At 34.3% G+C, this 14,891-nt stretch overlaps 2 protein-coding genes across 7 annotated transcripts; one reads left to right on the forward strand and one right to left on the reverse strand.

Moving 5' to 3' along the window:
- Nucleotides 1–534: 534 nt before the first annotated feature.
- On the forward strand, nt 535–7,196 carry LOC129881089 (uncharacterized). Of its 6 annotated transcripts, none has more exons than XR_008765518.1 (7): nt 537–699; nt 964–1,001; nt 1,360–1,790; nt 2,159–2,968; nt 4,133–5,359; nt 5,447–5,637; nt 7,057–7,196. XR_008765518.1 is itself a non-coding variant. In XM_055955433.1 (5 exons), exons 3-5 carry the CDS (start codon nt 1,389–1,391, stop codon nt 4,247–4,249), a joined length of 1,329 nt encoding a protein of 442 aa, XP_055811408.1. In that variant the 5' UTR covers nt 537–699; nt 964–1,001; nt 1,360–1,388; the 3' UTR covers nt 4,250–6,062. The 6 variants fall into 6 exon arrangements, 1 of the variants encoding a protein (XP_055811408.1); XR_008765520.1 differs by having other exon boundaries at nt 5,459–5,637; XR_008765519.1 differs by having other exon boundaries at nt 5,462–5,637.
- On the reverse strand, nt 5,965–7,380 carry LOC129881087 (beta-D-glucosyl crocetin beta-1,6-glucosyltransferase-like). Its single transcript, XM_055955432.1, has one exon. It carries the CDS (start codon nt 7,378–7,380, stop codon nt 6,037–6,039), a length of 1,344 nt encoding a protein of 447 aa, XP_055811407.1. The 3' UTR covers nt 5,965–6,036.
- Nucleotides 7,381–14,891: the final 7,511 nt, after the last annotated feature.

The following is a 14,891-nucleotide window of genomic DNA, read 5'->3' on the forward strand; positions in this document are numbered from 1 at the left end:
AAAGAAATTACAATCCCTTCAAGTCTTTTTTCATTTTCCAAAAATTCAATCTATTGGAGCATGTTTGAAGCACACCCAATCTCACGGGGAGTGATGTAAGTGGAAAAATTCAACACTAGAAGAAAGTGATGAAAGAATCTTGTCAACAATGGAGAGACTTCTGCTACGGCGATCATTGATTTTTTGCAAATCCCAAAGAACGTTGAGATATGGATTTTTAGAGGAATTTTCGACGCTTGAAATATAAGTTAGTTGCTACGGCTTCTTTAGTCATAAGAAATGAGTCGTATATCAGTATTTAATTTTTCTACATGTTCATCTAATGAAAATGTGCAAATCAAAGTATTCTTATTCGACATAAGTTTGAAGTTTTTTTTTATCTTCTGAAATTGAAATTTTATCTCGCTCGACATAAGTTCGGTGACATAGGAACCCTTAATTTTTTAATTTTTTTTCTGGTGGATCGAGTTTTTGAACCAAATCATCATATTTTTCCAATAATACCCCTCTCTACGTAATATATATATTTTGAATAATTTTTTTTCTTAAATATTTCTTTTTCCCCCAAAACCAAACCCTAGAAAACAAATAAAATTTGACTCAAATCCAAAAATTTCGCTCGATTCCTTCAAAGGAACAATCCAATTTGAGATCGGAAACTTCATAAGTTGAAGCATTGCTTCAGTTTTTAGAAAAAAGGTACGTAATTTGATCCTTATTTTCGATTTTTTGTAACCCGAATTATTTTATTATTTGCATTTAATTTTCGATTTTGATTATCGAGTTTTTTGTGGATGTTTCGATCATTTGTTGAAATCAATTTATTGGGTTTTAATTATTTTTTTCAGATTTTTTTTCTTTTCTCATAGTTTTTTTTATATGTATTTTGCTCAGTGCCTAAGCAAGTTTTCTAATTTTTTTTTGATGAATAATAGACTGATTTTTTTTTATGAATTTTATCAGGTACTTCAGCATTTATGGGATTGGTGGTTTTTGTTAAGGTTTGCAATATTTTTGAAAGATTTTTTTTTTTGGTGTGTGTGTGTGTGATCATATACTCAGACCTTGTTAATTTGTGCTTGCAAATCGAGTACTTTATTGATAATCATACTTTTGTATATATATCCATTTTGTGGGATTTTTTCTATTGAATCAATTAACTTTTAATTCGATTAATTTTTTGGGCATTGATGTAAAGATTTTGTCTTTTCATGTATATCTTGAGATTAGTGATGATAATGTGCTTTTCGTTCTTGATACAATGTATCTCTACCAAGTTTCGTTTGAATTTTTGATGTCGTTATGGTTCTGTACTACAAAGTCTTGTGTTGTGTTATAATGCGCTTTTGAAATAAACAGGTTATCGGGTTTGGGCTGAGTTACAAATCATGAGGTTTAAAAGGGGAAGCAAAGTTAAGGTAATTACAAACATGAAGCAGTCACCTGCATCACAGCATCGTGGTGAGATTCTCTCTGATAATGGGCATATGTACACTGTAAGGTATGATTACTATCCTGGAATGGAAAGCAGGGGGAGGATTGAGAGGGTGTCAAGAAAGACTATCAGATCTTGTACACCATGTGCGGAGGGTTTGGAAAATCTGGAAATTGGTCAAGTTGTGGAGGTATTTGATGAATCATCTTGGAAGACGGCTACAATTGTGAAGGTTCTGGATAGAGACTACTATTTGGTACGCCAGACTGAATGCCTGAAGGAGCTTTATGTGCACAGATCAAACACCAGAGTGGTACAATGTTGGCAAGATGAGGAACGAAACTTGATAAGGAAGGTGAGTTTGTAGTCTCCTTCCCTCTCCATTTCCCAAAACCTTATGTTATTGAGTTATTCTCTCCTAATAAATTTCATTTTCATTCTGAGATTTTTGTTTGCATGATGTAGAATGATAGAAGAAATATAGCATTCCTCTTTTTTTCCCAATCTTTTTCTGTTGCATTGTGTCTAATAGAATGTCCCATTTATATGTGTCCTTTCCTCGCTTTATTTAGAGGATTTTTCCTTTTCTATTTTGTGTTCCACTTATCCTTTTTCATTTTTTCTTGATTTGTTTTGTTGTTTGGTTCTTCCTCTTCCTCTTTTGGTTTTAGTCTGAGTTGTTTAGTTTGTGTTTGTTGACTATATGCTGGTTTCTTCTTATAGGGATCTGGACTGTGTAGGATACCTGACCAACTATCAGCTTTAAAACCTTCTAAAAAGGTGAGCAAGATCCTGTCTTTTAGTGCAAGGAATAGATTTCATGTCGGGGATGATCATTTAGCTTCTCAGGAGTGTACTGAGTTGCGGAAGTCTCATATTAGCTCTTCGTTATTGCTGAATAGGGTATCCCAAGTTGCCTTCTCTAAAAATGAAACCTTTAGAAACATTCAGGATTTAGAGGCAACTGAGAGAGCTTGTAAGCGACAGAGAGTGGTGCCAGCTGCCTTAAAGGGACAGGTCAATGTTAGTGCCAAGTGCAAAGAGAATATAATGGGTGAGAAGTATGTGCATGATTCATTAAACGATGTATCTGATGGATATTGTGCATTGGAGCAAACCAAAAGAAGTGGTTCCGTTGGCTATTTCCTTACCAGAAGAACAGAATCTAGTGATTCTCATAGTGATGCCTGTTCTGTTGGTAGTTGTAGTATCAACGATAAATTTTCTAACTTATCCCCAGAAGAAGTGTATTGTCAAGGAACTGAGCTTCTTTGCAGTGATGCAGAGTCTTTTCATGATTCTGCACATAAGGAGGAAAGACTTTCTCTTTCTTCACCAGTGAAAATAGCAGCAAGTATTCATAGTTTGGAGTTACATGCTTATCGCTGCACTTTGGAGGCATTGTATGCGTCCGGTCCCTTAAGTTGGGACCAAGAGGCATTGTTAACTAATCTTCGCATCTCACTCCATATTTCAAATGATGAACATTTAGCAGAGCTGAAGACTTTAATTTCTGCTGGAACTGGTATTCATGTCAGTTGATTTTTATTTCACCTTTCTTTTCATTAGTTGGATCTCATCCACGTTTTGCCTTGGATGGCATTGTAACAAGCATGAGTATAGGTGTTTTGTTGATATTTTTGACTTTGTTGTTTACCTCCATCGCTGTAGACAGTTGAGCAATTGTAACTATGTTTTCATGCCTTATATTCTTGGAAAGAAATAAACTTCTATCCTTTTCAAATCCATTTCTCTGTGAACTTTGTAAAAGAGAGTGAACAATCATGTTGTATTATTTATGAAGAACCCCTGATATTTTACGGTGATAATCATTAAAGCTGCTAGGAACATTTTTTGCTATGTGACTGTCAATACTAGTCCTCTTATGGAGTTGTCAACTGTAAGTGATACGACAAAAAAAGACCTGCTGTTCAAGGGGCTGAAGGAGGAATTAAAGTATCTAAGCTTAGTCTTTATATAGTCTCAGATATCTTGCTCAAGTAGTTTGAAACGACTACAAACCTCCCCATGCTGGTAAGAAAAGGGTCAACCCGGTGGCGCATCGACGTCTTGAGCGAGTGAGAACCTTGATCCAAGACCAGGTGCTGTCGTCTCCGGTTTGCCGGCCGAGATCTCTGAGATTGACCAGCCAGCTGGGTTGGTTTGGCTATTCTTTTCTATTGAAAAGGAGTCAGCTGTCTCGCGAGTCACCTTCTTCTAGGCTCCGCTGGACGACACGGCAGTTTCCTTTCCCTCTCCAAGCCAATCGATCGCCTTCTTAGTTAACTGAGGAATGATTCCCTCGTCTGAGAACCGCCATTCACGTACTATTCCTCCCCACTAAAAAGAGCGATTACTTGAAATCTTTCGTAGGCTCATCTCGTCGATTGGCATTCTGATCCTGGTCGTTCATAGATAGTCAGCGCTTTTGTTTTTTACCGTGTAAAATTTGAAACATGCAGTGAGGACATTTAAATTTTAGATTGTGAGTACCTCATGATGATTGATAATCATCAGTATGATGTAAACTAAGTTTCCTACTTCAGCAGATGCTATCTCAAATATAGATCTTGTTGCTTAATTTTTCATAATGTCATCATATTGTGGATTTTAATTACCAATTTCTTTGGTGTTCTTGTTGGGAGCATATTCAATATTTTCCAAAGCGTTTTATTCATAAGCATGTGAATTTTCCAGGGTGACAGTTGGATGTATTCATCCTTTGCCTCCAAAAGTCAAAAGATGATGCTTGCATTTGCAGCACCTCTCCTGGCATTATATGGAGGACTCCTACAACAACTGTCCCACAGATAAGACAATTCATGGCTTTTGTTGTTATTACTATAAAGCTTCATGATTTGTTTTGTCTGGATAACTTCGACATTGGCATGTTTTTTGCTGAAAAGTAAATCTATCAAATGCAACTATTTGTGTGTAAGGTCTTATAATATGCGGTATCTACGTTTATGGTTCCTCTGATTGCATAATGTACGACTTTGAACCAGAATATGGTGGAAGACTGACTTCCTGTACATACAGAAAGAATTGTATGATTTTCTTTTTATCAATGGAGTTTTTTCTTGAGCCGAGGGTCTATCGGAAACAGCCTCTCTATCTCCGAGGTAGGGGCAAGGTACACTCTACCCTCCCCAAACCCCACTTTGTGGGATTACACTAAGTATGTTGTTGTTGTCTTTTTATCAATGGAGCAGGAAAAGATATTTACATTTAATTGGAGAGCTGGAAAGTGGAAACAAGATAGTTTACAAAATCTCAAGGTGTTGTAGATGAAGTGCAAATCAAAGGCACTAAATATGAAAATATGTCATATTATTGGGTTGTGTCTCTTAGCAGTTATACCTGAGTTTTTGGTTGCTAATTGTACGGTAAAGATTACTCTATGAAAGTGTATGCTTCTTGTGACAGCCCTAAACTGTTATTATCATTTCTTAATGATTCATTGTGCTCTAAACCCACATCTTTGTAACTAAACGTTGGCTAATGTAATATAACAACTGTAAACTCAATTGACACTTTGCTGTAGTATCATTCTGAGAGTTATCAACATTAACTTTGATTCCTTCCAAATCTTGAATTCCCCCAAAGAAGACATTGTTTCCTTAATTTCTGCTGTCTTGAGTGCTAGCTTTTTGATTAACTACAAACCGAGATTTCAAATGATCGAAATAAGTGTGTTTCTTGTTTGATCTATTTTTGTCTGGGAGGGTGCTTCCATGCAAGAACTTTGGAATTTTACCGAAAACTAATGTGATTTTTGTGCTCTATTACTCATCCTTTTTTGGAGCTTCATTACTCTTTAGTGAGAATAACATGTGTAGTTCTGGGAGGTTGAAAGTCATGCTTGTGGTTTCCAGAAGGACTAAAGAACACATGGTTTATCAGTACTAAAAGATGCTGATGCAGGTTTGCTGCTTTTGTAATCCTCTGCAAGAATTTGTTTGATCTCTTTATTATTTTTAGTTCATTGGTGCTTTTTGCAATTATTATCAGCTCTTTCCGTAGCAGGTGTAGAGTTCCAAATAACTTTCATTTCAGAACTCGAGCTTGGAGGTAAAAGAGAGGATATGTATGTACATCTGTAAAATAGATACAACAAAAAGATTACTGTATCCATGGAAGTTGAAAAATTCTCAGGCAAATACTGAAGGGTTCTTGTAACTAACGAAGAAACAAGGAAACATGTAAATTGCTTAATCTCTCTGTTCCAAATGTGGATATAACTGATCATTACACACACACACACATACACAGTGATCATTGCTACAAGAAAGTTGCAGAAACTAAGAGCAGTGACCTTTTCTTCACTATTTTCTGCTTTGTTTTGTTTTTTTGTAAAAGAAAGTGGATATTAATGCCTTAAATCTGTATCGGTGAAGAAAAAATAACTTGCTTCTGAAAAAAATGAAAAGAGAAAAGTGAGTTTATTCATATCCTCATAAGATGATACATGAAGGTAGTGCTAAAAACACTACTTCCAAAGATAAGTACAGGGGAGTTTATTCCAAAGTTGCAGAACTAGTTGAATTTGTTTTAGATCCGCCTCTGTTACTGCTGATGCACTTTGTTATCTCTTGAATGCATCATGTTGAGGCATTCTTGGACTGATTCTTCTCACAAAGCTGATTTATCACCTCAGCAACTCCATCCATCTGTTCCTCTCTTAGCAATCTTATGTTCTCACCAAGACTATTCACCTTCCTCCTCAAATCCTCCCCAATTTTTTCGCCCAAAATCACTTCTTTGATAGTCTCAGCTATATAACCTCTATGAAGTTTCCCGTTTCCATCTCTCGCAATCTCCACGGCTACTCCATTCTCCACAACCGATCTAGCATTCATAGGCTGATCTGAGCAAAAGTTCATATGCAGAGCTATGATTGGAACACCAAACTCTATGCTCTCAAGTGTGGAATTCCAACCACAGTGTGATACAAATGCTCCAATACTTGGATGCTTCAGTATTCTTGCCTGTGGAGCCCATCCTTCAACTATCCTTCCCCTTTCTCCAATGCTTTCAAGAAAACCTTGGGGAAGTGCCTCTTCAAGGTTAACAACTTGTTCTCCACTTGGAAACCTTACAACCCATATGAAATGAACATTGCTAAGCTCTAACCCATGAGCTACCTCTTCCATTTCTTCCTTTGTCAAGACATACTCACTCCCAAATGAGACATACACAGTTGAATGTTCCTTTTTCTTCCCTAGCCATTGAATGAGTTCTGTTTCCTCCATATCCCCTGCATCTTCAAGATCTTGAATTACTACTCCAGTAGGCAGAATGTTTGCTCGTCCTATTTCAGAAAGATAATCTATGTACTTTGCATTTATTGCTCTAGAGCTGTTCAGCAGCATGATTCTCTCACCTTCTTCCTCCACTTCAAGCTCTATGTGACGCTCTATCTCTTGCTCATAATCCTTGAGATAGAGAGATGGGAAAGGGAATTCTGTTCCTGGTTTGAGCTGGAAATGGCCAAAATAACAACACGTAGCTGCACTTGTATTGCAAAATCTTATTGCTGGGATGTTGAGACTAGATGCAACCCTTGCTGCCCATGGTTGCATTATATCATAAACTAACACATCAGGTTTTTGATCTTTCAGGATTTGGTAAAATTGTGGTTTTTCCATCACAAGGGCTTTGTAGAGGGTAGAATGAAGATGCAGTGGGAGGCCATTTGTTGTGTGGTAATGTGGAGGAAGTTCAGGCAAGTCTGGTAAATGGAATTCCACTAGCTGAATTGAACAAGAGTACTTGTGTGGAATTTTTTTCTTGATGAAATTAAGATTAATGGGAGTTGAACACAAGTCAATGGAGAAGCTTCTATCTGAGAGTTTCTTGGCTAGCTCAAGGAAAGGTGTTAAGTGTCCATAAGCTAAGTAGGGAAACATTAGAACTCTCAGATTTGTTGTATGTTCTACAGCCATGATTTCTCTGTGTTATTTTTGTGTGCGCGCGCAAGTGATTGTTTGGGAAACTGATGCTCTTTATAGAATTATTAAAGGTCCTCCAGTGCACGAAGCATTTCTCGTTCAACACAGAATCTAGAGAAAGACCGCACCTCAATTTAGTAAGCAATCTACCCACGGAAACAACTTTACTGTCGCTTCAAGACTCAATAGTGGAGGAAAAATACGTTGGAGAAGAAAGAAAATGCATGTGTGTGGAAATCAGTGTATTCATACAGGTATGTCTGTGTATTTATTGGCCTTATAATCAGTGCATTCATACAGGTGTGTGTGTGAGATTGTTACTCCCTCCGTCTAACAATATTTGTCCACTATTGACTTTGCACAATTCTTAAGAAACTATAAATAGAAGGATAATTTTATCATATCACCCTTTAAATATAATAAATACAATATCTTGAAAAATGTAATTGGGAAATGACTATTAATTAATGATAACGGTAAGTTAGGAACTAAGTTAAAATTATCTCTTGATTTCATAAATTGGATAAGTTTATTTTTAGTATAGTGGATAAGTAAAGATGGACAGAGGGAGTAGTTAATATGAAGCTCTTTAGAGGTTCAAGACGATGAGTCCCAACGCTAAATTTATTACTTGTAGGTTAGCACATTAAAGTTTAGATATTCGCAAATTATATAACAACTAATAAGGACTATAAATTGTAATTTTTTTCATATCAATATGGTAAACTGTTAGTTAAAGTTCATGTTACTCTTGAGAAAAGAAAATGTGACTAAGCATTTGTGAAGAAGGGAAATATAGAACCTTCAAATAATGGCTAGATCTATTTGGTCACTGCTATAAGAAAGTTGCCGTAGTGACCTTTTCTTCACTATTTTCTGCTTTGTTTTTTGTTTTTTTGTTTTTTGTAAAAGAAAGTGGACATTAATGCCTTAACATATGAATCAGTGAAGCTGTTTCTAATAAATGACTATCGGTATTTATGATTTCACATTTAATCATTTTTATGATTTTGATTAAACAAAAAGTAATAGAGGAAAATATGGTTTTAATTTTGTCCTTGAATACTTTTCTTAATATATTTGCATTACCTTAGAAATTCAGTTAATATGAAATAGAGGGAGTATTTTCCAATATGATTTCTCTTTTTTACTTGTCAATTTTGACAAATCAAGAATGGACAAATTTTTTTCTATTATACCCTTAATTTATTAACATTGAGTTAATGTTTTTGAAAACTGTAGTGAGTAAATATGTTTGAAATTCTATCAATTAATAGAGGTAAAATGGTAAACTCACTATACCAATCATTGTTTTTTTAATAGGTGTGTCAAATCAAAATTTGACAAAAAAAAAGAAACGGAGGGAGTATTTTCTAATTTAATTTCTATTTTTTACTTGTCATATTCTGACAAATTAAGAAAGTACAATTTTTTGTTTTGTATTATATTCTCAATTTATTACCGTTGAGTTAAATTTTGAATCCATTAAACCATTGAGTCCACAGGGACAACTACCCTACATAGCGGCGGAAAAAGCGGAATTCATTGGTGACCCCCTAAAGTTGGTATTAACTTTCACTTAAACACTTCAATTAGACTTTGTTCATTTTTGACACCTCAAATAAGGTCCCAATGTGTTATTTTGACATTTTGTGCTGACTTGGCATATTGTGTGTGCTGCACTCATTTTGAACGCGTGAAGAGCGTTTCTTTTTGATTTTTTTTTTCTTGTTCCCCATTTTCTAGCTATCATTTTTCATCCATGGTGAAATAGATTTGACGATACCAAATATAAAGTGAATTCAAATGCCACGAGATTTCCTCAAGCTTAAACACCTTTTCTTGTTTTGTTGCCTTCTTCCTCCTTGAAATAATTTGAAAAGCATCGGCAAAGAGTTTTAAAATTTTCCAAATCATTTTAAAGTCATCTACATATAATCAATTTTTTTTAGTAGATTCAGTAACTTATAGATCCACCAATTATTCTTTACGTATTTTGATTCCTTTGCACATATGAGAATTGATTTTTTTTTCTCCATTATTTATTAATAACTAATTTTTAGAATTAAAAAAAAATTGTGCTTTTATTCAATAAATTTTTCAAAATAGTTAAATTTTTCTTAAAGTATTTCTGAAGATGATATGGGTGGGGTTGGGGTAGGTGGGGTGGAGATGAAGATCTGATGGGGTTGGAGAGGGGTTGGGGTTGGGGTTGGGGTTGGGGTTGGGGAGGGTGGGGTTGGAGAAGGTGACGGGAGGGGATTAATAGAAGTTGTTAATTTTTGTTTTGTTTTTTAAATTATTATTTGGATAAAAAAATGTCACATGTCATCAAGTTGTTGGTCATTTTTTTCTATTCAAAATCGTTTGAGAATTATTTTATATATATATATGTGTGTGTGTGTGTGAAGTGTCTTCGTTTAATTCGTCACTTTGACATGTCATCGGTGAGTGCATTACACATAATTTTTATATTTGGGTGATTGTCAAAAAAGTGTTAAAATGACACCTTGAAATTTTATTTGAGGTGTCTAAAATAAATAAAGTCTAGTTAAAATATTTAAGTGAAAATAAATGTCAACTTTGAAAAGTCACCAATAAGTTCATGTTTTCAAACATTATTAGGATGAAGACAAAATGTAGTCCAAAGATAAAATTAAATAGTCTAGTTAAAATATTTAAGTGAAAATAAGTGTCTAATTTTGGAAAGTCACCTATGAGTTCATGTTTTCAAACATTATTAGGATGAAGACAAAATGTAATCCACAGATAAAATTAAATTATTATTCCTGAGGTAGTCTCAAAATATTCGTCGTACTGACCAAAAAATAAAATATTTGATCATTAAATTATATCAGTGTATTTATTAGACTTTGACCATTGATCGCATGCATATTCACTTCACTGTATCTATACACGTCTCCAATTTGAACTTAAGCCACGTGTGAAGTTTTATGTCTTGAAAAATGAGTAGTTAAATATTCATATAAATTGATTTTGAAAAGGGAAGGATCTGGAGGGAAGTCTTTAGGCGAGGGAGAATCAATAGGTGGAATAGTTGCATTTGTCCTATGTTTAGGAAGTGTTGTATTTAGGCTGATGGACAAATTAGTACGATTTCGAAGTCGATCGATTTCGCTTTGCATATTGGTCATTTGTTGCATCAGTTTAGCAATGTGTTCATCATAAAGGATTGGATCCCTTCTTTCTGAAGTCTCAGATTCGTCTCTTGGGATAGTAACAAGTCCCAAACCACCTTGATCGAATGCACTTGAATCAGTCATATCGGTGGATGATCGAGCTTTTGATCTAGTGAAGTATGGATGATCCGCCAGTTTCCAGTCAACGCAAATCAACCTTTGGGGAAATAAATCAAAAAAGGAAAAACAAACCTCTATAAAACAAAAGAGAAAACGTTAGTATAAAACGAATAATCGTTGCTTTAATCAATCAATTAGGCAGATAGTGTTGGCAAAGAAGAAAGTATGTATCACATAGCATATAAATCACATAGTAAGAGGAGAAATCAATAATACAAATGCGACCTAATATGTACGGGACTTTTTTTATTTCAAAGGTGGGCCTAAATGCCAAATAAACGAGATTATGATAGGTTGATTCAAGCCATTAAATTGAGATAATTTGAGATTGGAAGACAAAAGAATCAATTTTCATTAAATAACAATAGAAGGGTACAATATCAACAAAATACATGGAAAGATGACATAAAAAATGGAAACAATCTCAAGACTTGGCTTAATTCCTGCTCTTAAACAAAATGGTGGAGTGGATGAGAATGATGCTCCAACACTATTAGGCCCTGTTCTCGCATTATTCAGAATCTGCATTATATTCGTCATTTGAGCCCACATCTCTGATGTAACTACTTTGGTTCCAAGATGACAGTGTCGTATCCAAATTGTTGTTCTAATATCCTCAAAATCTTGCTCACCTTCCGGGCTTATGCTATTGCGATCCTTTCGAAGCCATGCGTGATATTCTGGAATTCTTCTTGTTGGTCCATCTCCTACCTCCAACGTGATAACATTATCCCATTCATGAAGAATCTCATCAGCTCTAGGGACTTTAAAGTCTGATTCGAAGGAAATTTTAGAAAATTTCATGTTTGCTCGTAGAGAATCATTTGTGCTTGATCGAACTGTTGGAGCATGCATATCGGGGCATATGGTTGGAGACCTTCTAATCCGATAAACTCTATGTAGTAAAATTCTCTACATCTTATGTAGGCAATAGGACATGAGAGTAGTGGATATTTTCATTGAATTTGGTCACTACTGCGGAAAATGAAGAACTCGTACCAATCATTAGTACCAATTGGAGACACAAGCATTTTCATCCTATCATAAAAACTGTTAATATGATTTGTATTACTAAAGCATATGTTTACCATGTCATCACGTTGGTAAAAATGTTCTATCGCCCACATTTGCAAAAGAAGATTGCAACCTTAAAAAAAGCTTGTTTCCACTCGTTTACACTTTTCGAGAGCTCGAAGTATTTCAACCAAAATAATAGGAATCAAGGTGATTTCTTTTCCGTCAACTCCTTTGAAAAGTGCTTTAGCCACATAGAATATACAAGTGCTAATCTTCCCATGTTCTCGTGGGAATACCAAGGTTCCTAGTAAAGCCACAACAAATGCAATAGGACAGTTAACTTGCCAATGGGTAGAGGTGCAAGAGAATTCTTTTCTGAATAACTTGTAACTGTCTGAGCATCCATACCTCCCATATAAGTAATTCAAGGAAATCCAATTATGTTTGAAGTATCCGAGTTCCTTGGTGTTTTTCAATCCTAAGTATCAAAGAAATTTTTTTCCTGACTGGCTGTGTGTAATAATCTGACTTCTTCCTCGATACTTCAAACTAGTGAAATAGTGGATTTCCTCTAATTTAGGTGTTAACTCAAAGTCCTTGAATGCGAACACAACACGATTTGGATCCCAAAATGAAAGTAATGCACTAACCACATGCTTATCCGGGGAAATCTTGAATAGTATAGTGAGGAAACCCATTTTTTTCGTAATTGCTGATTTCTCGCTGGGCTAAAAAATTTCCACCATTTTCCAATTTGTACGGAACACCCTCGACCATTCTAATTTTGGGTACTTGAGAAATTGAATCCATCCTACAATACAAATTAATAAAATAATGACACATTTTTCAAACTCATCATGTCAAAATTGGCTTGGATCTATCTATAATTATCACGTTCCACAAAATATGCTTATTGTCGTTGGGTCGTGAAATCCGTCGACATATGGGTGGTTTTTCTAAATGTGGAATTGACATCATGGGTTAGCCCACCTAAGGTATAATGCATGCATGACTTAGATTGAAGGGAAGCATAGCTCTATCTTATGTTTTTTTTCTAAAATTTGGCTCACTAGACAAAAGGTTCCCGAAAGGAAAACTCAAGTGAGAAGGCTACACGGCCACACGAAAAAAGATCCAGACACCCCGCGCATACGTCAAATCTCCTAAAATTTGGAATTTTTAAAAAAAACTTTGTGGGTGCGCAAAACACACCTCACGTGTGCGTATGATAGTGTCAATTTTCGAGAATTGGAGGAAGTATGAACAGAATGACAATTTATAAAGCAGTAACAAATATACAATCACATAAAGCAAATAAAATTACAAACATACAATTAATATCAAACAACAGCAAATAAATAATCACATAGATAAAACATCCAACAATTAAAGTAAACTATAAATAAATAATAATAATAATAATAATAATAATAATAATAATAAAATAACCCTAATCAATAGTCTAAGTCTGATATGGTTTAGAATCTAAGTCCCCAACGGAGTTGCCAAGCTGTTATACCTCAGGGTCAAACGGTCTACAACATATTGGTGATTACTAAAATATTTAATTTAAGGATTCGCCACCTAATTATTTTTAAGGTAAATTAGAATACCTAAATAATTAATTAATTTAATGCTAAAAATGAACTTCAATTAATGGTCTGCTTAGCTGATGTGACCCTTAACGAAAAGGGTTAGGCATCCTTTAAGATCCATTAAAAATGGTTAACTGGTCAAATTTAGGTTAATTAGTTAAGTTTTGAAATATTATTGAAAACCGAAAGCAAATGTATTTTCGTCGAAGACTTATATGATAAAATTGCATGTCAATTGAATAAAATAAAATAAAAATTAAATTTAAAAACTTGGACTCTCAAAGGATATTTTGAAATTAAAATGGGCAAAGCCTGAGAACGTCATTTTAACGCATGCTAAATTTGGACTTCTTCGTTAGAAATAGCGTTTTAAATCAAATGAGATTTAACCTTAAAAAATTAATCTTGAAAAATCCATAACAGTAGGTTAAAAAGATTTAGACCAAAAGGGAAGAATACTTATTTAAAAAAAATTGGAAAAAAGTCATCTGTTGGGAAAAAAAAAACTGTTTGAGTTGTCGTTTTTTTTCTTTTTAAAAGAAGTCATAAGCAGCAAATAGTATCTTAAAAAAAACATCAAATTGAACCAACATCTAATTTTTTAAGTGGAACATTGATAAAATTTTGAAAGAAAATTTCAAATGCTTTCACGTGAAAGAGATAAAAATGATTTTATCATTTTATAAAGAAAACATAATTTTTTGATATTTGCTAAAATATGATCCCAATTACCACACTCTAGGTATATGTGTTGTAAGGTTGAAAACCAAACAAACAGTTATACATAAGAGCATAAACAATTAATAGATTATAGGAAAACCTAAAAACGCAGCAACCTTCTTGTCCACTTCCCTAGTGTATATGGACCGGATTGGTTCGGATTTTTTATAAATCAAACCAAACCATTAGTACAAAATATCAACATATAAGATGGAGGCAGAACACTTTTTGAAGTTTTGACTTTATAATATAACTTTATAAGATGAGTTTTTTTTTTATATTATTTAGATGGGTTTCTCAAGTCCAAAACTAAATGTAAGAAAGAAAAAACAATTATGAAAATTTTAAAAAATATATTTATAAATTACATTTTAATAAATATTTTTATGTATAACATAATTTAAGAGTAGTATATCTTTAATCGGGTCGGTTTGGGTTCGGTTTGACTTTTTTTAGTTAAAACCAAACCAACCCTATAATGGTCGGGTTTTTTTTCCAAACACCAAACCAAGTCAAACCAAACCACTAGTCGGGTTTTTTTTCCGGTTTGGTTTGGTTTGTCGGTTTGGTTCGGTTTATCGGTTTGCCCTGTACAGCCCTACCGTATACAAATGCTAACTCCAGAGAAATGCATATTTAAGGGAGTGAGAGAGGTACGTAAAAGAGAAATGCAGCCGCGATATTGAATCTCAAAGAGAGACCCTAAGGACTCCGCTTCGCTTCCAAAGTGCTCATGCAAATAAAAAAAGAGAAAAAAAATTAATATGACGATTTACCTTATTTGATATCAAATAAACTAGATACAAAAACAAGTTAAATAGCATAATTAATACACTATCCAAAAGATAAGATG

The sequence above is a fragment of the Solanum dulcamara genome, chromosome 2 (genome assembly GCF_947179165.1).
Source record: "Solanum dulcamara chromosome 2, daSolDulc1.2, whole genome shotgun sequence".
NCBI classification, from domain to species: Eukaryota; Viridiplantae; Streptophyta; class Magnoliopsida; order Solanales; family Solanaceae; genus Solanum; species Solanum dulcamara.

Coding starts and splice junctions, on each gene's coding strand:
- LOC129881087 (XM_055955432.1), bottom strand. CDS start 7,380: ATGGCTGTAGAACATACAACAAATCTGAGAGTTCTAATGTTTCCCTAC.
- LOC129881089 (XM_055955433.1), top strand. CDS start 1,389: ATGAGGTTTAAAAGGGGAAGCAAAGTTAAGGTAATTACAAACATGAAG. Junction 1,791..2,158: donor AACGAAACTTGATAAGGAAG/GTGAGTTTGTAG, acceptor TTCTTCTTATAG/GGATCTGGACTGTGTAGGAT. Junction 2,969..4,132: donor CTGCTGGAACTGGTATTCAT/GTCAGTTGATTT, acceptor TGAATTTTCCAG/GGTGACAGTTGGATGTATTC.